Source organism: Naegleria lovaniensis (genome assembly GCF_003324165.1).
Source record: "Naegleria lovaniensis strain ATCC 30569 chromosome Unknown tig049, whole genome shotgun sequence".
Classification (NCBI taxonomy): domain Eukaryota; phylum Heterolobosea; class Eutetramitea; order Acrasida; family Naegleriidae; genus Naegleria; species Naegleria lovaniensis.
The window spans coordinates 62,472-86,098 of NW_025407871.1; the positions used below are offsets into that span (position 1 = coordinate 62,472).

At 35.2% G+C, this 23,627-nt stretch overlaps 8 protein-coding genes across 8 annotated transcripts in view; 4 read left to right on the plus strand and 4 right to left on the minus strand.

Moving 5' to 3' along the window:
* The window catches only part of C9374_011602 (uncharacterized protein), a gene marked incomplete at both ends in the record, with an annotated part of 928 nt that extends 558 nt beyond the window's left edge, over nt 1-370 (plus strand). Inside the window, one exon of the mRNA XM_044687276.1 lies at nt 6-370. Within this exon, the coding sequence (XP_044543111.1) occupies nt 6-370 (365 nt within the window). The remainder of the gene's footprint in view (nt 1-5) is intronic.
* A 1,962-nt stretch (nt 371-2,332) lies between these two features.
* C9374_011603 (uncharacterized protein) lies at nt 2,333-5,165 on the minus strand (the record flags this gene model as incomplete). Its single annotated transcript, XM_044687277.1, has 5 exons — nt 2,333-3,022; nt 3,261-3,775; nt 3,902-4,021; nt 4,083-4,161; nt 4,347-5,165. The coding sequence occupies 5 exons, from the start codon at nt 5,163-5,165 to the stop codon at nt 2,333-2,335; spliced, it is 2,223 nt and encodes a 740-aa protein (XP_044543112.1).
* Nucleotides 5,166-5,407: 242 nt separating this feature from the next.
* C9374_011604 (uncharacterized protein) lies at nt 5,408-7,609 on the minus strand (the record flags this gene model as incomplete). The annotated part of the gene is made up of 1 exon (XM_044687278.1): nt 5,408-7,609. The coding sequence occupies one exon, from the start codon at nt 7,607-7,609 to the stop codon at nt 5,408-5,410; it is 2,202 nt and encodes a 733-aa protein (XP_044543113.1).
* Nucleotides 7,610-7,756: 147 nt separating this feature from the next.
* C9374_011605 (uncharacterized protein) lies at nt 7,757-13,235 on the minus strand (the record flags this gene model as incomplete). The annotated part of the gene is made up of 3 exons (XM_044687279.1): nt 7,757-8,641; nt 8,746-12,831; nt 12,969-13,235. The coding sequence occupies 3 exons, from the start codon at nt 13,233-13,235 to the stop codon at nt 7,757-7,759; spliced, it is 5,238 nt and encodes a 1,745-aa protein (XP_044543114.1).
* A 600-nt stretch (nt 13,236-13,835) lies between these two features.
* C9374_011606 (uncharacterized protein) lies at nt 13,836-14,768 on the minus strand (the record flags this gene model as incomplete). Its single annotated transcript, XM_044687280.1, has 1 exon — nt 13,836-14,768. One exon carries the CDS (start codon nt 14,766-14,768, stop codon nt 13,836-13,838), a length of 933 nt encoding a protein of 310 aa, XP_044543115.1.
* A 341-nt stretch (nt 14,769-15,109) lies between these two features.
* C9374_011607 (uncharacterized protein) lies at nt 15,110-17,641 on the plus strand (the record flags this gene model as incomplete). The annotated part of the gene is made up of 1 exon (XM_044687281.1): nt 15,110-17,641. One exon carries the CDS (start codon nt 15,110-15,112, stop codon nt 17,639-17,641), a length of 2,532 nt encoding a protein of 843 aa, XP_044543116.1.
* Nucleotides 17,642-17,893: 252 nt separating this feature from the next.
* Nucleotides 17,894-20,422, plus strand: C9374_011608 (uncharacterized protein; the record flags this gene model as incomplete). Its single annotated transcript, XM_044687282.1, has 6 exons — nt 17,894-18,401; nt 18,483-18,630; nt 18,679-18,861; nt 18,904-18,987; nt 19,038-19,535; nt 19,588-20,422. The coding sequence occupies 6 exons, from the start codon at nt 17,894-17,896 to the stop codon at nt 20,420-20,422; spliced, it is 2,256 nt and encodes a 751-aa protein (XP_044543117.1).
* Nucleotides 20,423-20,622: 200 nt separating this feature from the next.
* C9374_011609 (uncharacterized protein) lies at nt 20,623-23,622 on the plus strand (the record flags this gene model as incomplete). Its single annotated transcript, XM_044687284.1, has 1 exon — nt 20,623-23,622. One exon carries the CDS (start codon nt 20,623-20,625, stop codon nt 23,620-23,622), a length of 3,000 nt encoding a protein of 999 aa, XP_044543118.1.
* Nucleotides 23,623-23,627: the final 5 nt, after the last annotated feature.

Genomic DNA, 23,627 nt, shown 5'->3' on the forward strand with positions numbered 1-23,627 from the left:
AGAAGAAGAACTCAATAATGAACAAGAAGAATCGTCTTCCACTGTTACAGTCTCTGTGAAACCATTCAATTTCAATTCAGGCAATTTTGATAGCGATGATGATCATTCTGGAGATAGTGATGATTCTAGTTGTGAGGATTCTAATGATGAACATCAAACTCAACCAGCCAAATCTATCAGACAACAAATTCTATCTCTTAAGCCTCATGAGCTCAACAAGAAAATTATTGAAATGCAACGAGAACGTAAAAAAGACAAGAAACAAAAGAAGAAAACTCCTGCAAAACTGAAATCAGATTTGAAAAAGAAAAAGAAGATTATGAAAGAAAAGAGAGCAAAGAGAGAACCTTCAAAAAGAAAGAAGAAATAAAATTCATACAAACTGAATTGCTGGATACTACAACTGTACGATAAAGGTTGACACTCCAAATAAGCTACACTTCCTGTAGAGGAGACAGCAACTAACACGTTGGTATTAATCTATTACTGTTTGAAGTTACATAACATACTTTTTTGGAACTTTGGAAAAACATTTTGTCTTGCCCACACTCATCTTTCTATAAGTTTTTGGGAGGAGTGAAACTCCAGATGGTGTGTTGGGAAATTGTTGGTATTGAGGAGTTTCAGTTCATTGACAATTCAACTTGATTGGGATCAGTGTTTCCATGAGGTAACATATTAAGGAATGTATTGTTTCCAAAATGAACTTCCAGTTTGACTTAACTCACTTTAAGAGTACTCCCTCAAGAGTAACATAATTTCAACAAAGATTGTATATTCTAAGTTCTGAAAGCGTATCTTTGATATATTGGTTGTTGGGATTGATTAATATTTGATTACTCTTGGCTGTGTAAATGACAAAATCTACAATTACTTGTAAATGTTGGGTTAGTACAATGTCATTTTGCAGAGGTTCTTGTTGACAAGTATAATCAATTGTAAACAGTTAATTGCAAGGATATATTTTGATATGTAGCTTCATCTAATATTATGACGGGTCGTTACTGAGAAAAATATGATTTATTTATGAATTAATAATCGCTTTAAGTACTAAAAATTAAATCCTTACAAAATTATCGTTAACAAGTACATGTTATGTAACTTCAAACAATAATAGATTAATACCAATGGGTTAGTTGCTGTCTCCTCTCCAGGAAGTGTCGCTTCTTTGGAGATGGAGTGTCAACCAACAACCTTTATTGTTGTACAATTGTCCCGAGAAATGGATACTAGCATGTGATGAAAAAACTCAAATTGCTTTGAGAAAAACCACATTGAATGGATAATAGCTCTGGGAAGAATATAGATCATATAAATAAAATTGTTAGTAATCTTCAATCAAATCATCAACAAAATGTTAATTTTGAAAAAAATCAAGAATATTCAAGTCTACTTCACCACAAGTGATCATAAAAAAAGGTTAGCTCAATAAAAATTTGTTAAATAAGAAATTGATATAAACCATGTTCCTTGAAAAACATCGCATCGTGGGAAAAACCCATCAATGATAAGGCTTAAGCCAATCGCAAACAAAAGTGTCAAAGGAAATCATTGAGCAAATCAATGATACATAAGGCAAAAGCCAATTAATACAACACAAAGTGTTGTTGAATTCTAAATATATAATGGGAGGGAAGGGAGGGTGTTGTTGTGGTGCCAGACTGTTGGGAAGCTGCAGTAGTGGTATTAGTTTGCTCTTTAGAGAGCTGTTTTGGTTGTGGATTTGTTGACATTTTTTAGCCATACTTTTAGTCAACCTTATTGTTTTCGTTACAAAACACTTCCGTTCTTTTCAGAACATTCAAATCGTCTCAATGAAAAGGTGAAAGAACATGATACTAGCCAAGCAGTGCTTTATGTATTGTTTACCCAATCAATCTGCTTGTTTGTTGTCAACACTGCAACGCTGCGGTTAGGCAGCTGTTTCAGACATTTTGAAGACGTTATTTCACGACTCCCTTCGAAAGAACATTCAACAAATAAGCCGTTTCTTACAATTTGTTCAGCAACGGTTGGCAACAGTGCGAAGGCCTATTCAAACATTCCAATTTCAAATAGTTCAAAAGGAATTGTAATCGGTGAGAGGTATCAATGCAAAGAAGCTTGTCAAATCAAATCGGTCAACCAATCGTAGTGCCAAAATTCCTGTGTGCCTTGTTGATTGATGCAGAATTATCACTCGTTCAACTTCACAAGTTGAAAAGAACACATTAAGAATATCGAGGGCCAACAACAGTGAAAAGATTATACATCTTCATGAATTGACTTTCACCTTTATACAAATGCAAGATAGTTGACAGCAAGTTTTTAATACCGTAGTAGCGAATGTGTATTAATCAAATCCAGCAGCAAAGTGTTTGGTCGTTTCAAAAAAGTACAAATTCTTCTCAATGGTTTGATTTCGTTTCCATTCGCTATAAATACCAAACAATGAAACATAAAGTGCTACAATGGTAGATTTGACATAGGTCAACCAAAAGAGTCTCAATTCAAAATTCAATCGACTCGAGAAGGATACGATTCGTTGAGAGAATTCTTTCACTTTCGATGAATGGTTATTCTCATGATTCAAAGGATCATTACCATGTTTAATAGCACATCCTTTTGCAGCTGCTCTTGCCATAATTGCAAATCGATTCACTTTAGCACCTAAATCTCTATTCAATGCTCTCAAAATATTATCTGTTCTCAAAATAAATACCATTTCATCAGGCATATTTCTATAAATATTTACAAAGTCATCTTTTTGTACTTTCATGGCTTTAAAAAACTCTTCCCAATCCTTTTCAGTCAATTGTTTTTCTTTTTGAGTAGAGACAACCGAATCAAAGCCTTGCATCATGATAATGGAGGCATATAATTTGTAATCTGAAATTCCAAGTAATTTACAATACTTTTTCATGTGATTAGTATCTCCTAAAATGATACTCATCCAAAAATTAGCATAGGCAGTTCTAAAATCATCACCAATGGATTTATAGAGACCATGGTCGAGAATGACAATTTGAGGTTCCTTTGGATTCTTTTCAAAATATATTGAATAAAAAAATATATGAAAATGTGAATGAATATATATAGGATATGAATGATAATACGAAAAAAAAATATGAATAGACATTATGAATATGATATGAAAATATTTGATATAATAATATTTGATATAATAATATGGATATATCATAATAATATTTGATATAATAATATTTGATATAATAATAATAATATGGATATATCAGAATCTGATACGAATATACACCTACCTTTGGATTTCTTCTTACCATAATATTCGATGGATGAGGATCACAATGAATAAATCCTTGTACCATAATTTGATCAGCAAAGGATGATAATATTCTCTTTGAAATATCACTTTCAGAAAATCCCATCTTTCGAATTGCTTCAATATTATCAGCCTTCACAGCATTTTCAATAAATTCCATCGTCAATACACGTGAAGAGGTTAATTCTGAATATACTTTTGGAATGTACACATCTCTTCTCTTTCTCATATTATAAGAGGCTTTTTTAGAATTATTTGCTTCATGTAAGAAATTTAATTCTGTAAATAGACCATCTCTTAATTCATCATTAAATTTGTTATTGAGAGTAACGAGTGCATCAATATTCTCTGCATCATCTTGCATGTAATATAATTTAATACAGAATTTGTTAGCGATATCATTGGTATCCATATCATTATGGAAATATCTTCTTAAATAGGGCATTTGAATTTTTACAGCAACTAATTGACCATCTTTGGTACGAGCACGATGGACTGTGATGGGTATTAATAATAAATGTTTTGTTTTGGTATGATTCAAGTTGTGTTTGGTAGTTTCAAATTGTTGTGAGGGTGTTGTGTTTGGAATTGATAGTTTGAAATTAATTTATCTTTCCTTACCTTGAGCAATGGATGCAGCTGCAATAGGTTCTTTTTCAAATTCAGAGAATAATTCTTCTAAATGTTTTCCAAAGTCTTGATAAATGACTTTACGAACTTCATCATAACTAATTTTAGGTGCTGTGATCATTTGAATCCAATCTCATACCTCGTGACGTCAAGATGAACAACACACACTTACCTTGATCTCTCATAACACTCATCACTTCAACATATTCATCAGGTATCCATCCTCCCAATGATGCAAAGAATTGTCCATACTGAGTTTTCATGATTCGTCATTCATGATGAAATGTAACAAGTCATAGGTGCACCAGAAGCCATACACATACACACATACATGGCAGTCATAGCATCATCATGTGAACACAACATGTTCCAATGATGATATTCAATCACTCAATATATCACTACTACTACTACTACTACAACAATTGCTACTCACCTTAATATAAATTCCTTTAAATGAACAAAATAAATTCTTCAATCGAATTGCATTCAATCGATGATGAGCTGATTTCAATTCTTTAAAACTTTCAGAATTCTTATCTGGTTTCTCTCTAAACCAATAGGCTGGATTTCTTGGAGAAGTATCCAACACTAGAAAATAATCAGCTGCAATGACAAATAATGTATAAAAGGCTCTAATAAATCTCTCTGCACTTTCCATGGAATACATGAAATGAATAAAAGGTTGATAATAAAAGAGAGAATCTTCAGGATCATCTAATTTGAGTCTATAGAATAATTCTAAACAACCTTTCATGAGTGCATAAATAGAAAACAAGGTAGCACCAAGTATGAGAGGAATAGAGAGAGTTATTTTGACAAGTTTGAAAAGAAGAGAGAGTGTGGAAATGAAGAGTTTTTTGAGAGGATGATGATTGGTGTTGTTATTATTATTATTATTATTGGTATTATTATTATTATTGGTATTATTATTGGTATTACTATGATAATTATTGGTATGGGATGGATCATTCACATCAAGGGATGAATTTGTGTTGGTCGTGTTGGTCGATGATGATTGAACAACGTCATGACGTGTTGAAAAAGATCTGTCATGATTCCGAGAGCACAAGACATGGAATGTTGGTGATGATGATCGAAGAAATGGATGATTCACTCTATGAATGATAGGATTATTCAACAAGTCTTGTTGATTCTGTTGACATGATGGATGATGGAATTGACCATTAAAATCATTGGATGCAAGGAATGAATAGCCTTTCTTCTTTGCATGTGTTGCACTGCGGTGAATCATTGTTGATGATTTTGAAGAGAGAGTAGAGAGTGTTTTCCACATTCTCAAGATTCGTGATTGTCGTGACGGTGTGTTCAAGTAGGTACGGATCTAATATTTTTATTGTGGTCTGTTTTTGGATGTTTCATGGAAGGTTCAAGCAGAGGGTGTTAGTGTTGGTTCTCTCCGTCACGAGACTGACGCACTCAACACAAGAGATTTTTCATATTCCTCTCTCATTGTATAGACAATCCATTCTCCTCTCAATAATAAACATTGACACTCACATGATAGTCATTCACGACTGGACCTAAATCAGAACCATGTTCTTGTCTTTGATTCCAATGAGCTCCATTCAATCTCAATCCTCCTTCTGAAACTTGTAATTTCGGATGATGTCGTTGTTTAGGTAAAATCATTCCAGATGTAATCACTCCCAATTCACTCTTCACAAGTGCTAATTGTTTCAATTCATGAACATGTTGATGAATTCTTAATTGAATGTCTTGTAATAGATTTAAACATTCCTTCTTTCGCAGAAAATCACCAAAATGGGAATGAATCAAGACTTGAGTCCATACCATACAGGATTCTATTGAAACGCATGATGGTGGTGGTGTACGACTATTACGACTAGATTCATCTTGCTGTTCATCATCATTTCGAGTTGTAGTTGTGGTAGTTGTACCTGTAGTAGTCTTACTCTTATTCTCACCAACACTCTTACCACTCAATAATCTCAAAATCAATTCAATAATTTCAAAGGATAACACCTTGATATGTTTCATCATACTCAACACCTGTACATTTCTATATTGAGTATCAAGTACTAATTGAATACCATATTCATACTTGTCATTTCCATAAACATTTAAATAAGAAATAATTTGCTCATCATTTAACATGTTCAATTTCAATATTAAATCTAAACATGGTCGATGAGAACGAGTATAATTCTCTAACAAGTATTGAATGATTTGATTCATAATGGAAATGTGAATACTCATGGTTCCATCCATTCCTGTGGTTGATTTTTGAATTTGATTATAATTAGAAAGTAAATAAAAGAGACCATCTAAGAGTTCAAGTGTAGTGTTGGAACGAGTCGAATCCATATCCATCTGATTTGAATTCTTCTTCATATCCATCTGATTTGAATTCTTCTTCATAGATCTCTCATCACTTCCAAGCTGACCAGAATTCCTCTGAGGAGTACTTTCATTTCTCAAATGTTGATAAATATATTCTAACAAGATTTGATAATACTCAATTAAAGGTAATTGTTTGATACAAAGAGTTAAGGATTGATTGGAAATGAGTCTCAACAAGTTATTCTTTTTCATAACCATTTCTTGTTCGAGTTGGTTCCATTGAGTAGAATCATGAATGGAATAGACAAATCCATTGTGTTCTTGTTTTGGTATTTCAATGAATGGGTTCGTTAAATGTCTATTTCTTAATTGCATGGGTTTTGTGAACGGAATGGGTGTGAATTTGAATAATTTATACACACACTGTGAGGTAGCAATGTATGGATGTTGATAAGAGAGAAGAATATGAGAGTTTGAAATGGTAGAATATTTCATGACGCAATTAAACGTAGAATTCCAAATTTGTATATATTGATGGAAGTGATCATGCATGGACACCACATAATAAGTTGAATCTGATTTGGAATCAACATTGTTGGCATGTCCATAATTAAAAATTGAAATATTCTTAAATTCCTTCTTAAATGTAACCAATGGTGAGTGTACGTTTTGGATATAATTGAATGAATAGAGAGTATTTGTACTTGTATCCAAGTACAGCAATACATGAGAATTACTATATTTGTATTCAATGGTATTCAATGAAGAGGAATATTTCAAAAGATATTTCTTTAAAGAAATACTCAATGATGTTCCTTTCAATGTATGTAATACATGATCTTGATTGATATCAATATATTCATTTTGAAATAGAAGAATTGATGAATTAGAAGAATTCTTTTTTACAGCAACTTTCAAAGTCTTGGATAGATCATCATTTTTCAAATCTTGTGGAGTGAAATTGAGAGTATAAAACTCCTTGTTTCCATTGTTTTTCTTACAAACAGTCAAAATATATTCAGAATCAAATTGTTGAGAGGATTGACAATCTAAATCAATGATTTCATCCACACATTCTTGTTGTAAGAATTTGAATTTGCTTGTATCATTGTTTGATAATGTTGAGAAGATACATTTGAGAGGTGTAGAATTTGGAATGTTCTTGTTGACATGTTGTTGATCATCTTCCATCCCATTAGAAGAAGCAGTAGTCGACGTTTCGGGTGTAGTGCTCTTTGCCTTCGATGGAGTTGTTGTTTCTTGTTTCTTTTTTTTAGATGAAGGTGTTTGAATCATGTTGTTGTTGTTGGATAATGGTGTGCTCGGAATGTTCTTCTTTTTAGCTGATGATGGAGAGGTGAGTTTGGTCGACATATTTTTTTTTCAAAACGAAAAATTTTCAAAACTTTTATTGAAACACGCTTTAGCTCTCATCCGTTCGCATGGAATGAGAGAATCCATCATAATAGGCACATTGAATTAACTTTTGTCTATTGAACATTTCCAGAGAAGGAAGGCACATTAAGCATTAATGGTGGTTTCTCCAATATGGGACGACTCGGCAACAACAGGGACCACTCGATTGTTGAAATTTTGGATTGGGACTGGATCCATGTTGGGTGTCGAGGCTTCTTCAGTTTGGAGAGTCTGTACAAGATCCGATGATGAAGGATCTTTTTCAAGATTTCTCATCAATATTGGGAAGGATCGCTTCATCGTTCGATCCGATCTCACATCAAACAACCTTACTTTTTGTTGCAATCCTTTGAGTCTAAATTCACCAAGATCATAAAAGACATATTTAGGTCGTGCCACATATCTTTTCCGTAAAACTCCTCCAACTGTGGCCGTGGTTATGGTCATGGTGTTCGATGAGTTTGAACCAGTACTTAATTGTCTTGAGAACTTGGGTTTAGGAGGATTTAAACCAGAAACACTTGAACATGTGTCTGATATGGAATCACTGGTAGCAGTATATAACAATCGAGAAATCTCCTCCACATAACTCTGAAAATTATGTGTATGAAATTTAACATCTTTCACAATAAATGTTCCTAATTTTCGCCACAATTCTAAAAACATATCTTCAGAGATGACCACTTGACCACCATACGCTGAACTTTCAATTCGAGATGCCATATTCACTGCTGTTCCAAAGTAATCAGGACGCCCCATAGTCTTGTCATATATTTTCTCTGAGGGTCCAAAATGCAAACCAATTCGAACACGAAGACCATTCCAAACTTTTTGTTTGGTTATTTCATCCCATTCTGTTCTACAATCCCACATTTGAGTGATGGACGATGGCCATTCCACCTCCAATAATGCATGTTGAACAGCAATGGACCAGTCCAATGCATCTACAACATCTGAAAATGCAACATAAAAACTATCTCCATGAGTTTTCTAAACATTAAAATCATTCACAGCAATTGATGAATCATTCAGTTGTATTACGGTTCACGTGTGTATTTGTATTTATATACATACAAAAACACACTATTACTTACCACTTCATAGCCTCTGTAAGCTTCCAACGCTCTTCGAATGGCCAAGTTATGCAATTTCAAAGCATCCCGCATTCCTTTTTCATTTTGTTCCCATAACACAGTAGAATTTTGAATATCTGTAAAACTAACGGTAATGTTTCCAGATTTTGGAGCATGTTTAGCATTTTCTTTTCTGAAACAACACTTGTAACTACAGAGTACACCAATGGACAAGCAGCATATTAAACTGATTCCAATTCCAATGCTAATTCCAGCTATTTGTCCCTTGGTGAAGAGAGGATAAACAATTTTAACTCCACACGTACTAAAAGCAAACTCAAAATTTTGAACATCGTTGAACATACGACGAGTTGCAATTGCAGACAAGGACGTTAAAACAAATCTTGTGAGTAGGATTTTTCTTGGACCTTGATTACAATCACAAGAATCTCCATACTGAACTGTGGATGTTTTTGAATTACAATCTGAAGCGTTTGTTAGTATAGTGGTGGAGTGAAGCGATGATGGTGTGTTGCTGCTCATGATTGAAACATCCGAGTTCGCCAAAAAATTCTCACTGCTGCTACTCGTTCCAGAGACCACACTACATTCCAATCCAAAAGGTCCAACCTCTGATAAACCCATCAAATTAAAAATGCTACTACTAAAAAGAGTTGACATTAAATCATTTGTGGTTGCCTTAGATGTTAACTTTTGTTGATATATTCTTCCTAATAAAGTTTCAATAAAGTAGCCAGTTAAATATCCCTCTACTGTTTGGTGATTTGGATTGGAAAGTTGGTATGCATCGAGAAATGTTTTCATTGCTTGAGATTCTAACGAAGAAGAAGCACATTCATCTTGTATCTTTGGACCTGAAGTGAGAGTTGGTACATGGAGTTGAATGGTATTATAAGGAACTGCAGTGGTATTCAAAGAATACAATAATTGTTGTAATGTTGGTGTAAACGACCCAGATAAAATACCAACATTAATAGTGGTAGGAACTGTTGCTGTTTTGGATAATCTCAATTGCATTATTTTGTAAATTTCTGTTTCGTTTCCAAAAATGATCATGGCATTTGATGATATTGGAATCGTACTCAATTCATCAAAGGCTAGTACATTCACACTCGTTAATTCATTTGCTTCACCATATTGAACAATCTTTGGAATGGCCTGACTTGTCCATTCAGGTCTATTTGGATATACAATGAGCACAGATTCACTCAACACGTTTTTAAAGTAATGAATCAGTGACGCTGTTTCATCCAATATAGATGGTCTTAAATGAATATAATATTTCGAGTAAGGCCATCTCAATTCCATGTCTTGAGAAAGGGTGAACATTGGAACATTGTAACGTGATAACAATTGACTTATATTACGAGCTTGATTTTCCAATGTTGAGAAACGGTTTGAGAATGTTGAAAAGAGTGTTCCAATAAATGCAAAAACACCTTGTTTTTCAATCATATTCTTCACCTTCTTTTCCATTGAATTTTTACCCTGCCTTTTAGAATAATATTCAGTATGAAAACGAATAGGTTGTTTGGTGGTTGGCTTGTTATTGAATAGATTGAAATAATACTCTAATCCTTTCCCATATTCATCATCCACAAGTGTTTGAGTGTTCATCGCAGTGATGTTCGTTAGAGTTGTAAGAGAATTAGCACTATTTTCTGCATCTGAAAGTAATAGCATGGCATTTTGAGGCAAATCCTCATCACCCTCAAATGGAACAAGTCGAGCTATTATAATCGGTTGTTGAATTTCTGAGATGGAGATTGATGATATGCTTCTTGCTTTGGGTTGATACTCTAATAGACCGCATGATTCTGCATCATAAAGTTTCACAAAAAGTTGTTCAAATTGAGAAGAAGTGTCATTGAAGGAATAAATAAAGTTCTCACGATAACCCAAATTACAAGTACCCTCTTTAAATTTTCCAAATGTAACATCACTCATAGAAAGAACATCTTTTGAATAGATTGAATTCAAAAAATCTAGAGCAGTAAATGACGATTTTGATTGTAGATTCATATCGACTAATTTAGTAACCATACGTCCAATAAAATAACCCTCAAGTACCTTTTGATAGAGTGAAATATAACGATCGTTTGCGTTTAAACCGTTATAGTTTTGAATAGCTGTTCTAAATTCGTTCATGAATAACTTTTGATTCGAATGAAAGGATGGAATGTGAGAGACGTAATGAATGGAAAATCTATTTTCGCCTTTCATGATGGATCCTAATGATAATTCCGTCTCAATGTGATTGTCAAACAAAGAGTTCATCAAGTAAATATAGAGACCTTTCCTAAATATGGGTTTGCTATTGTATGTCTTTTGAAGAGAAGATATGAATGATTCAATTGTTTTGGTCGAATTTCGCAGAGCAATAATTACTACTTGTGGATTGGAATCCTCTCCAGCAAGGGCGTTCAAAACGGAATCCATTGAAATGTTTGCAGAATAATATTGATCCAAATTGCACGCACTATCAATGATCAGTCCAAATTTAACAATTAAAGTTTCAAATGTTTGATAAATCTCAAAAGATGTGGAATCACTTTGACTATAGAGAATGCTAAATCTACTTCTACCCATTTTCAAATTATAATCTAAAACCGTTCCTAATTGCTCCAATATTGATGTAAAAGTGTGAATAAGAGGCTTGAAAAATCGACTTCTTAATGCCAATGAATTGATACTTGAAACTCCGATCATGGCAATGTTTGAGAATTCTGTTGTTTCCATCGATACTGTTTGATCATTGGTACCATTAAGGGAGGACTCAATTCTCAATGACGAGGCAGAATACGCAACCAATGAAACAGCTTCATTCAGTGTGGTTAATTCTCGAGTATTATTCATCAATGTCTCTGCATTGGTGTGATAGAGCGTTTTAAGCACAATTTGATTCTTTGCGGTTTGGTTATTTCTTTGTTGAAAGGCTATCAATATTCCAATTCTTACAAGTTCATCTTGGATGGAGTCTTTTTGAATGGATTGTCCAATGACTATTGGTTTCACTAGGACAGAATTCACATTTGAAATACATGAACCTTCTTGGTACCAAGAAAAGTTTCGATAAATATCAAAACTAATATTTCCTGTTTTCATATTGATGGAACTCATGTACACGATCTTTAGGCCCTGATTGCAATCTGCAGAGTTACTACAACTGTTGGTACGGTTACTCCACATGCCATTGAGATAATATTGATATATATTCAAAGAGCTACACCATTTGTATCTTCCCATTTGAATACCATCAAAGATGAATAATCCTCCACTTTTGCTTTCATCGGCATAATCCGAAGAGAAGTCGAAATAACTGGATGCAATAAAATTGGAACGAGTCAAGTTTCCAACCATGTGTTTAAAAACATTGTAGACAAATTTTCCGACCATATATCCTTCAAGCTCAATGAACGTAAAACTCGAGAGTGATTGAAGTGTTGAATATTTAGTGACAGCTCTCTGATAAGCACGAACAATGGGATATGAGGTTTCCATAGGGCTTGGTACTACTTGCGTAATAATCACATTGTCCGTGTAGTACGTGGAGCCAAATTGAAGAGAAGGTAATGGAAATTTGATTAAATCTTCTGTCAGTGCTGCAGAACCAACAAAGCTCACTGTCAAAAAGATGATATCGTTGGCTTTTTGGTATCCAAATGTACTGTCGTTACTAAATGCAACATCCTTGACCATTTTGATATACTTTGCAAGAGGTGCATAGGTTCCAATCATTACAATAGCTTCTGGATTACATGGTCCAATCGTATAGAAAGCACTCTCAACATTTAAAGTGTTTCTTGGAAATGTACCGCTCGAACAAAGAGGAAGTTTCAATCGATCTATTAAACTTCTCTTAATACCATTCAATCCACTTAATCCAAAAGCATCGTTTTGGTACATGATGGATATTCTTCGAATGAGTTTGACATTGATCAACCAATCCACCATTGCTGCCGTTTCATCATCGTATGAAGATCTTAAATTAATGACATTGGGATAAAACGGTGTCCTGAGCCATCCAACACCAGTGAACGATCCTATGAGTGGTATTCCAGTGGAAGTTACGTTTGGGAATACAGCCTTTGAATATAAATGTTGAGACAAGAATTGTTGTTGAGCATTTTGAGCGCAACGTGTTTCAGGTCATCGAACAAGATGAGAAAAATTAAATTTTGGTTGAAGATGCGCTCGGTGTTGAATCAACTCCTCCTACTTACTTGAACTGTGGGTGTTCCTACGTAACCGATCAAACCAAAGAAAACTGTATCTCTAATTTTTGTATCAATGATTGAAACATTAGAGAATAGAGCACGGTTGAGCGAGTTCGCAGGTGGTGTCATGTTAAACAGAAAATAATCAGTATTGATTTTTGTGTTGGCAGGCTCATAGGCATCATCCAAGGTAAACAACCGAAGTTTTTTACTTCCCCAAACTCCTCCAAGGCTGTTGATTTCTTCAAAGGCTGCTTCAATGCCTCGTTTCATTTCAATTCCGAGCCTTTTGAACCATCAGGAAGCAAAACATTTGAAATAAATGCGAGCCTTTCATCAGAACATTTTTGTTTCGATAAGAAATACTCACCTTTTAGATGTACCCGATAAAGCAGCTGATTGGGCAAACCAAATCTGAAAAATGATATAGAATTGATCTAAAAACCTTCATTTACGTACCTCTTCTTGTTCATTCCAATTAAATGAATCCAAGGATGGGGCAAGAGGTGTTATTGGCGTTGATGTGCTACCACGTGCGATCTGTGCCCCGTTTAAACAGGAAATATTTAAAATTAAGAACAAAAAAGAGAGGGATATACAACAGATGAAAAGGGACGACCTTAGCGACCGTGTAGCCATTATAAATGGAATTAAGAAAGTGGTGAAGAGTACCATGAAATTTTTTTATTAAGAAATGCCTGAACAGCACAAATTTTCCTTAAAAACTACAAGGCGCAGTTCAAAAGTTCACTGAAGAATTTAAAGGTATGCACCCAGAAACGGTTAGCGCGGGGTGTTATCTTAAGGAGGACGGGTATAGTCATGACATTCAGTTGGTTACATTACAATAAAAATTTATTCAACAGTTCTCTTTTAGAAAATGACAGTATTCAACATCATGCCAAGTGTTTGATTCACATTAGAGCCCATCAACGTTTCGACACTACTCTCCAAATGTCTCTTTGGATCTAATTTACCAACATTGGCCAATTGATATTGCTCTCTCGAAGTCTTTCCTTCCTCTTGAATCATCTTGTTATAGGTTTTTGCTAATTCAACCATACTCTTCAATACTTTTTCAGTATCCTTTTCATGTTCATTAAAATCTACTAATTTCAAACCTTCTGTCCAAGTCTTTTTATGGACGTGCAATAACATTTCTTGTTCCAATTCATTCTTACGATATGAAATTGGCATTGAATAATAATGACGATTTAAACCATGAATTAAAGCTTGAATAGTTGGCTTATTCAAATGTCCCTGTACACTTGTGGATTGACGAGGTTCTTGACCAAACATGGCCAATTGAGGATTAATTGTACGGAATGCATCAATCACAACTTTACCCTTCACTGATTGAATAGGATCCACCACTACAGCTACTGATCGTTTTGTTAAAGATTCAAAGGATTGTTGTGTATTAATATCCACGCTACTCAACCAACATCCAAAACCAGGGTGAGAGTGATACCATCCAACCACCATTTCAGGTCTACCTGTTTGTTTCAATAATTCTAACATTTTCGTTTGAAATACAGGATCTACAGCTTCTACACTGACACCTGTACCACTTTGAGGCATGGCAAAGACATCAATACAACGAACTGTATATTCATCAATAAATTCTCCAAGCATGAGACCCATGACCTCCATGGGAACTCCTGCTCGACCATGTTTTAACATTTTCAAAAGAGCTAAACTACTGATGGTTACAGTTTCTGCGGTATCGGGGAGAGGCTGATCACCCACGTTGGGCATTCCACCTCCCATTTGTTGCATTAATAAACGTTGCAAACGTGGATCCATTTGTATATAATGCAAGATTGATTAAAGAGAAATGTTATTTGATGATGATGCTGTTGATTCCGTATGGATGGATTCAATATTAATCAAATTTTTTGTGTGTTGTTGTACAAGGGGTCAATCAAGAAATTTTTTTCTATTTCTATTTTTAATTTAAAATTTCCAAGCAACAAGAGATGCTTTTGATGGCTTCAATGAATGTGTCAGTTCATTAGCATCCCACGACAGAAATGACTCAAAACTTGAATGTTTGAGAACAATTTTCGATGCATCCTATTACCTGATGACGTGTTCTTTAAATGACTATGGCTGCACCTCGGCAATTAAAAGTTTACAAACAAAAAATGAGTCAACAACAATTAACATCATCAGCCACAACAACAAATGAGGAACAGCAGACTGTTGTCGAAGACCATGGACCTCCTCCAAAGATTCAAATGAAACTCCACATTCTCCAAATCATCAAACAAAAACAAAACGAGAATGGATTGAAGCATTTGGACTATGATTCATACCGAAGATATTGCACCAAGAGATTGCGCAAGCTTCGAACCTTGTTGGATATGAAACACAAAAAAGAGGCTAAATTCACTCAAACTCCAAAGAAAAAAAAGAAGAATTTGAAATCGACTCCTGCCGCACCAACAACAACAACAACAACAACAAACACTACCATCACTACTTCTGTAGAGTCTTCAACCACAACTCCAACAACGGTTGTCGATGGTATTAAAAACTCCTCTCTCTACTCTCAAAAGAAAGTAAGCGATAAGATTGTTGAGCGATATAAAGAAAAGAAAGAAATTCAAATTAAAAACTTAAGAGAACAAGCACTGAGAAATCTCATTCGTGAAAATGTTGAAAAGCAAATTCACGAACAAAAAGAGAAATTATTGTCCAGTTTTGCTAAAAAGAAGAAGAAGGAATCTAAAAAGACTGACAAGAATATTCAATATGATCCTGAATTCTTAAGTGAGCTCTATACCCACATCAATACCAATCCTACTATTACTGAAAATGAGATTGAAGAACGTGTCAAGAAAATGTTGCAACAACAATCTGGAGACTCTACCGAGTTGGATCATCTAACTCAAGGTTCCAATACTATGACCACTGCTACCAATGAAAACACTCTCCTTGTTAACGGAGATGAAAGATTTCTTCATTTACTTCTCGTTCAAGCTGAGAGAGCTTGGAGTCATTCTAGACACTTGAAGAATGAAATGAAACAATATCCTGATAACTCTCGTATCAAATTCCATCAATTGAATCGATTGAAAAAGGCAGTGAAATGGTCCAAACTCTTATTAGACTATTGTAACATGTTTTGTGAAAATGATCAACGTACCATTTTAGAAGCTGAAGCCTATCATTCCTACATGTCAGGTTTATTATTTTTAGAAAAAGAAGATTGGGCTGAATCATTGAAGTTGTTTAAACAATCTCAAACCGTCTATGATCAATTGTATAAGGTCTTGACGTTTATTCCACAAGCATTGAGAGAAGAATATAAAAAGCAAGTGAATGAAATTGCTGTGAATTATATGAGATTGTGTGAATACAATTTGAAGAAGATTCAAGGTGGTGAATTGTTACTTCAACAATTAGAATCCAATTCACAACAATTGGATTTGATTCAACTCAAATTGAGTCAAGTCAAAGATTCTGAAGATAAGAATTTGCCATCTCAACAAAAAGTAGAATGGGAAGGTGTCATGTCCATCATTATTCCAAATGAAAAGATTAGAGTCAATTTGGCAAATGGTAAAGCACTTTTAGATGCAGACTACAAGACGGTTGAGAGTAAATTGAGAGCCTTTGACAAGTTGTTTGGAATTTATAATGATACGATGAGAATGATTCGCGAAGAGATGAAGACTCTCTCTAGTGGCGGTACAAGTAGTAATACTCAAAAACGTACTCATTCCTCTCATACATCCTCTTCTAGTCAGATCAATAGCAACTTTTCAAGTTTGAGTGTAACTGAACAATTGAATCAATTGAGATTCCTTCATAGCTATGTGAGTTATGTGTTAGGAACAAAGACCATTGAAAGAAATGTCATCATGTTACAATCTTTACTTGATCGATTGGATACCATTCAACAACAAAAAAGAGTTGAAAAGAAACAAAAAACCAATCCAGTGGATATCATTCGATTATTTGATGGATTACTTCAAAATGTGAATGATCTCTCCGATTTGTTACAATCTATTAATATTCATCCTGATAGTGCTAAAAAGTTACAAACTGATTTGGATGAAAAGAAGAATATTTTCACCTCTTATCGATGCTATTATATGGCTCATGCATATGCTTCCCAACACAAATGGACTGAATGTTATTTATTATTGGAGAGATCTGAACAATTATTGAGCCAATTGATGAAGAACCAATCATCATCTTCATCTTCTCTATTTTCTCTTCCAAACCCAACAGATATTTTATCGGAAATTAGAAAGGCAAAGATTACAGCAAAATCACAACAAGTACTCTCCAACAAGAAACATCAAGGAACCTCTATTTTAGCTGCCTATGATAGTGATGATGATGAAAAGGAAACATCAAAGAAACAACAACAATTGGTCAAATTGATGAGTGAGAAACCTCTCACTTCCCGAATGGATCAATTCATCATTCCTAACAAGACTGTGGTTGAGAATTTACAAAGCTATAGTTTGGTGGAATTACCACCCAAGTATCAAGTAATTCCAAACAAACCAGTATTCTTTGATATTGCCAATAGTTTGGTTTGTGAATATCCAACCGAGTTTATTGATGAACAAGTGAAGGAATTGTCTAAGAGTGTTGAAAAGCCAACCACTACGACCACTACAGAAGAACCAAAGAAGAAGGGTTGGTTTGGATTGTGGTAGTGTTTCGTTCATAGTAGTAGTATACTTGTAATAAAAATTGATTGTTGAAATTGGGTGAGACTGCCCAGCCCGCCATCGTTACAAATTTTACAGCAAGAGTAAAAAATACAATTCATGATTTCCGAAAAGAACTCGGCACAAGAACATCACGACAACGAAATTCCATTTTGAAACACATTTTGCAATCATCATCATCGGAAGAGTCATTAATTTCATCACACATTGGCTCTAACAAAATCATAACAACTGAGGATGAACGGAAGTGGTAATTCAGGCAATATTTCAAACAGAGCTGCCACAGCTTCTGTCAGTTGTAGAGACAGTTTAATTTCCGTCACTAGAAAAAAACCCACTTCTTCATCAGGAAGAAGACTTGGATCACAATCACGAGAGGGGTTTTATGGTTCTACCAGTAATGGATCAAGCGGGTCCAGCATTAGCTCAACCACCACTGCTGACTCGTATTCACCTCAGGATTTAGAATCAACCGTTACAAGAACATTATCATCCACACGATCCAAGGCGTCCATTGATTATGATGCTCATGCATCAACTAATCATGTCTCATTACCAGATATCGGAATGAGTAGATCAAAATTTGAAAAAGACAAGAAACAGCAATTACTTTTAAAAGACGATCAAGAATTTATTGAAAAATTAAAATTAAAAGTTGAGGAACAACAACTTGAAATTGAGAAAAGTAATGGATCATTAGAACAGATTCAACGAAACTTTGAACAATTGTCAGCCATGTATAAGAGTACGTTTTAATATTCAAGTAATTGAATTTTCAAAATGCATTTGTTAAATCATTAATTGAATGATCAAAATGCATGACAAGATGAAAAATCCAAATCAGAAATTCTTCGATTAGAAAACGAGAGATTAAAAGAGGAAAGCGCATCACTAAGAGTAAACATTAATTCCACAGTATCAAAGGTTGCCTACCAAGAAGTGGAACAAAAATTAAATCAATTATTTACAGAACTGTAAGTGGTTATTGAAAACATAGTGCATTCTATTCATGGAATGATCAGGAAAGAAAAAGAAGAAACCAAATCTGAGCTCGAAAAAGAAAACACCACTCTTAAAGCTAATCTTTTTGATTTGAATGTAAAGATTAAAAATATGATTCAGGAATTAGATAGTTCACGAAGAGAAATTGATCATCAGGGAGTTGAATTTAAAAAGCAGTCAGAAATACTCAAACAAGAGGCCAAGTATGTTTTCATTCAACATTTGTTGTAATCTCACACAAAAAGAACTTTGAATGATCAGTTATCGAGTCAAAAGATTGAATTGGAAGATAAAAAAACGGAAATCGTTCGACTTGAAGCACGACTCAAGTAAGTGTCGCAAACAATGTTAATAATACAAATATTGACTTGAGATTCAGAGATAAAGAAAGAAATATTTCTGCTCTTCAACAAACCTTGTCCAAAAAGGATGCTGAAGCTCAAGAATACAGAGAAAAATTACATGCTTTAGAAAAGAATCAAGAAGCAACAAATTCTCGCTTGAAAGAAAAATTAATACAAAATGAAGATTATGAAACCAATGTAAGACAATTGGATGCCAAGAATAAGGAGAATATTCGATACATTAATGATTTGAAAAATCAAATTTCTGAAATGAAAACACAATTGAGAGATAAGGATTACTCTGAGAAGGAGTCACAACAGCAGGTTAGAAATTTATTAGATGAAATTGAAAATTATGTGTCGTTGGTTAAGAAATTAGAAGAAGAAGTTTCCATTCTTAGAAACGATCGAAAAGAGTTGGTACTTGAAAAGCAAATTAAGGATCTCACCATGCAAAATTCTGATTTGTTGAAACAGATTGAAATTATTTCCTCACACAAGAAAAAGTTGGAAGGTGTATCTAACGAGAAGGAGTAAGTTCAAGATGAATTGCATTATTTTTTTAATGTGTTGACATGTCATAAGAAAATTGGTTCAATTAGTAACAACATTGCAACATGAAAATGCTGAACTGACGTTGCAAGTTGAAACTCTCTCTAGAAAAGATCAAGATGAAGCTCATATCTATTCCGAGCTAATGAAAGTGAGAGAAGACAATGAGGAATTATCACAAAAGCTAGAGGAAGCCACACAAAAACTTTCCCAAGTGGAATCTGCAATGAATTTGAGTGAAATTCAAGTTCGCGACTTGGAGAGTCTACTCAAGTTTAAAGACGAGTCCATTGAAATTCTCAATACCAAAATCAATCAAAAGGAAAAGGAATTACGTGAAAAAGATCAAACGTATAAGAAAGACGTTGAAAAAGAGAGGGCTATTTGGAAAGAACTCACTCTCACCAATACTCAACTTGAATCCACCATTTCCAATTTACATTCCGATATTCAAAAAATACAAAAAGAAATGAACGACAATAAGGAACACTATGAAAAACAAATCAAAAAAGAGCAACTCATGATGGATCATGTTCATAAGAATCAAAAATACCTTCAAGCTACCATTGAAAAGTTAATCAAAGCTGAAGAAACGACTGTGAGTTCTCTGACCTGTACTCATTGCTTTCAATTGTTTGAAGATCCTTGTCTCTTAGTGCCATGCAGTCATACCTACTGCTCGCATTGTTGGAACGCCTTACAAGAAGAGAATGAATCGTGTGTTCCATATTGCCCAGAGTGCAATGAAAGTGTGAATGCCTCCGTGAGAGTGGGTGTATTGGATGGATTAGCCAAGAAGTCTGCCTATCGAAAAGAACAACTTCAAAGTGTCTACGAGTCAGTGAAGAAGTTTTTCTCCATTCAGTAGTCCTATAGGATTTTGAATTCCAACAATGGCTTCAAAGATGGGTTGAGCACTTGAGAGTCATCGCGTAGTAGCCTCGTCGTGAATGTGTGTGTTCACGTGTGACATCGTCATCAGGACTGTGTTTTAGTGATGGTTTTTGAAAGAATTTGCTGGAATTGTTCTTTTGGCTTCAACGGTTGGCGCCACTTTAACCTAAAAAAATGGGCAAAAACAAATCTGTAATTTCAAGTGGCTCCAAAGACAGTGGTGGTGCTAGTATAGCATCTATAACTTCAAATCGATCAACATTTTCTACCATGGCATCATCAAAGAGCACGAAAAAGAATACTTCTCAACACCTTAAAAAGTCATCGGCCTCGGTCATTGACTCAAAGAAGGCTCCTTCAGTCTATGATGAAATTTTGAAAACAGCTTTCAAGAAGAAGCCTTTACCATCAACGAACTCTAAAGGACTCCATAACACGGAGAACATCAAGCAAGAAAAGAAGAAGAAGGTACAAGAAACGTTCATTCCAACTCAGGGTAGTAACGATCCGTATATTGAGGTTCCTGATGAACCGCCTTCAATACTAATCTCACATGATCGGAATGATGTTGTTCATCAACATGTCCATGAGTTACATCAAACAATGCCTCTTCAAGAGAGTAAATTGATCGAAACTTTTGATCAAGACATTGCACATCCTCAACCTCTCTCCACCGCTTCTCAAGTTTATCCAGCAATGACGCACTCAATGCCCCAACAGATTCACATCGGTCCTCCCGTGCCTCAATCGTCATCACTACACATAACTGTGGATCAACCGTTCGTCGACGAGAACAACAAATCATTGAATACGCATAACACGCACCAAGATACACCACCTCCAACGATACTCTTGACTGAGCCCAAACAGGCCGTGTCTCATACTCCAAAGTCAGAAACATATCCAGACGCATCCTCAACAAAGAGCCTCAAAGAAAATGCACTCCCAACGCCAGAGCTTCAAACCAGCGTAAAGGAATCAATGGAGCCTTTGGTTCCAATACCCCATCCAAAAGTAGACTCTTCGACCAATCAATCTTTTATTGCTTCAAAAGATGACATTGAACTGTCGCACGGTATCAACAGTTCTGCTAATGTTTCGCGAGTTTTACCAACTGAGACTCCAGTGGAGCGAATTTCAAAAATAACAGAAGAGGAAAAGCTCAAAGTCAAGACGTTCGCTTCAAGAAATTTAAGGTACAATGATCCAGATGAATTATTTAATTTTAAGATCGAAGATGCTGTTACTAGCTGCTCTACCTCTGCTGCAGTAGAAAATGTATTTGTTGTGCCTCAGATTAGTATAGGAGATGTTCATGACATTATTGAAGAGCGTGAGGATTGTAAAAAGAGTGATCGTTACTTGGAGTCACCAAGCGAGGAAGAAGTTGAGGAGGTTATTCCTCACAAATCACAGGAATTAATATTCAATGATGATGTTGTAGTTTTTGAATCACCAGAAGAAGATACCAAAACCTTTTCTACAGCCACTGACGGATCAAGCGATTTTGATTTGCAGGAGGCTGCAGAATTGGCTGTATCAACAGAACGCTTGGAAGAGCATCTTAAAAAAACACTAAATCTTGAAAGAGAGAATCAACTGCTAGAGAGAGAAATTAAACATTTAGAACAAGAAATTAAAACAAAATACAGCGACGAGGTATTTGAGAAGGCTTTTCCTGTTGTTGAAATACTTTCGAAACCAAGAGGATCAAAATCAATAGAACGATATTCTGATGCATCCAGTTCAACAACCAATACAGCAGCGCTAAAACCACGAATTGAGTCGAACGAAAACGATGAAGATTTAAAGTTTGAATTGGAGTTGCTGAAAATTGTTGGAGAAGATTTTAAGAATCGCAAGAAGAATGCACCTTCTTCTTCCACTACGGCTGATACAACCACTCAACCCGTCATACCTTCTGCATTGGCGCCCCCTCCAAACGTGCCTCAAACATTTGCGCCTGTAGAGCCATCCAGTACCTCTTTGCAACAACCCAAGCAAGACGGTTTAGCAACTACTATTTCCACTGTATCTTCACAGAGCCAACGGTTGGCAGAATATAAAGCTAGGCGAAACGCACGAATGAAGCAGGCTCAAGAAATTATTCCAAGTGTTCCAGCAATCCACAACTCGGAACCAAAACAACAAGATAGTGACCATGCAGAGAGTAAGGTTGGAAGACAAACTGCTCCCTCCCTCACAGACACGTTGGCACCAGCTGCTCAACACTCACCAACTGTAACAGACGTTCAGACGCACGTGGAAGTTAAACATTCCCTGGATGACGATAGCAAGTTAAATGCAAAGCTGAATGATCAAAGCATCAACCTGAAACCTGTGCACTCCAACGTTCAGAATAGTGACACCACACAAGAGATGATTCCAAAAATTTCTCCAATCAAAGCTCGACCAGATAAGGGCTTGTCACCACTAAAGGTTTCTCCAAATCGAACAAATGTTACTAGATCTATGGAAAAAACATATGCAATTATTGGAAAGGAAAGCTTTGATCATTCCTCGTTAAGTAAGCAAGAAACGTTGTCGAGAGTAACATATTTGGAAAAGTTTATGAAGGATTTAAAGCGAAAAAAACAAGAAGAGTTGGATTCTTTCGAGCAAAAGTTTTCTCAAATGAGGGCTTACTTTGAAAAACAATTAGAAGCTCGAGACAACGCAGTTCATCATTTAACTCACCAAAATCGAATGTTGAAGGAAAGGTTAACACTCACACAAACTCAAATTGATGACTTGTCCATGGTGATTGAGCACATTTTAGAGTCCCAAGAGAAAATGGAAGAAGCAATCTCGGTCAACAATAGTAAAGTTATAACACCAAGAAAGGGAAGTAGTGAAATGGAAGACGAACCCGTTTCTCCTGTTTCTGGAGGAGGAATATCTACGAGTGGTGAACATCATCACCAACAACAAGAGAATTCAACAAATTTACCACCAGGACCAACCAGTAGCGACTCTCATCTTTCACCAAACACGATAAAGAAGCGCTTGAACAGAGACTTTGAGGACGAATCAGGAAATACCTTACTTGAAACTCCACAATTTTTAGAAAACATTGAAGAAGGTATTAGTGTTGGTCTCAGCAACGATGGGGACGTGTATTTATCGATTGGAAAATCTAGCGTTCCTTTAGGCGAATATATCAAGACACTGTAAATGAA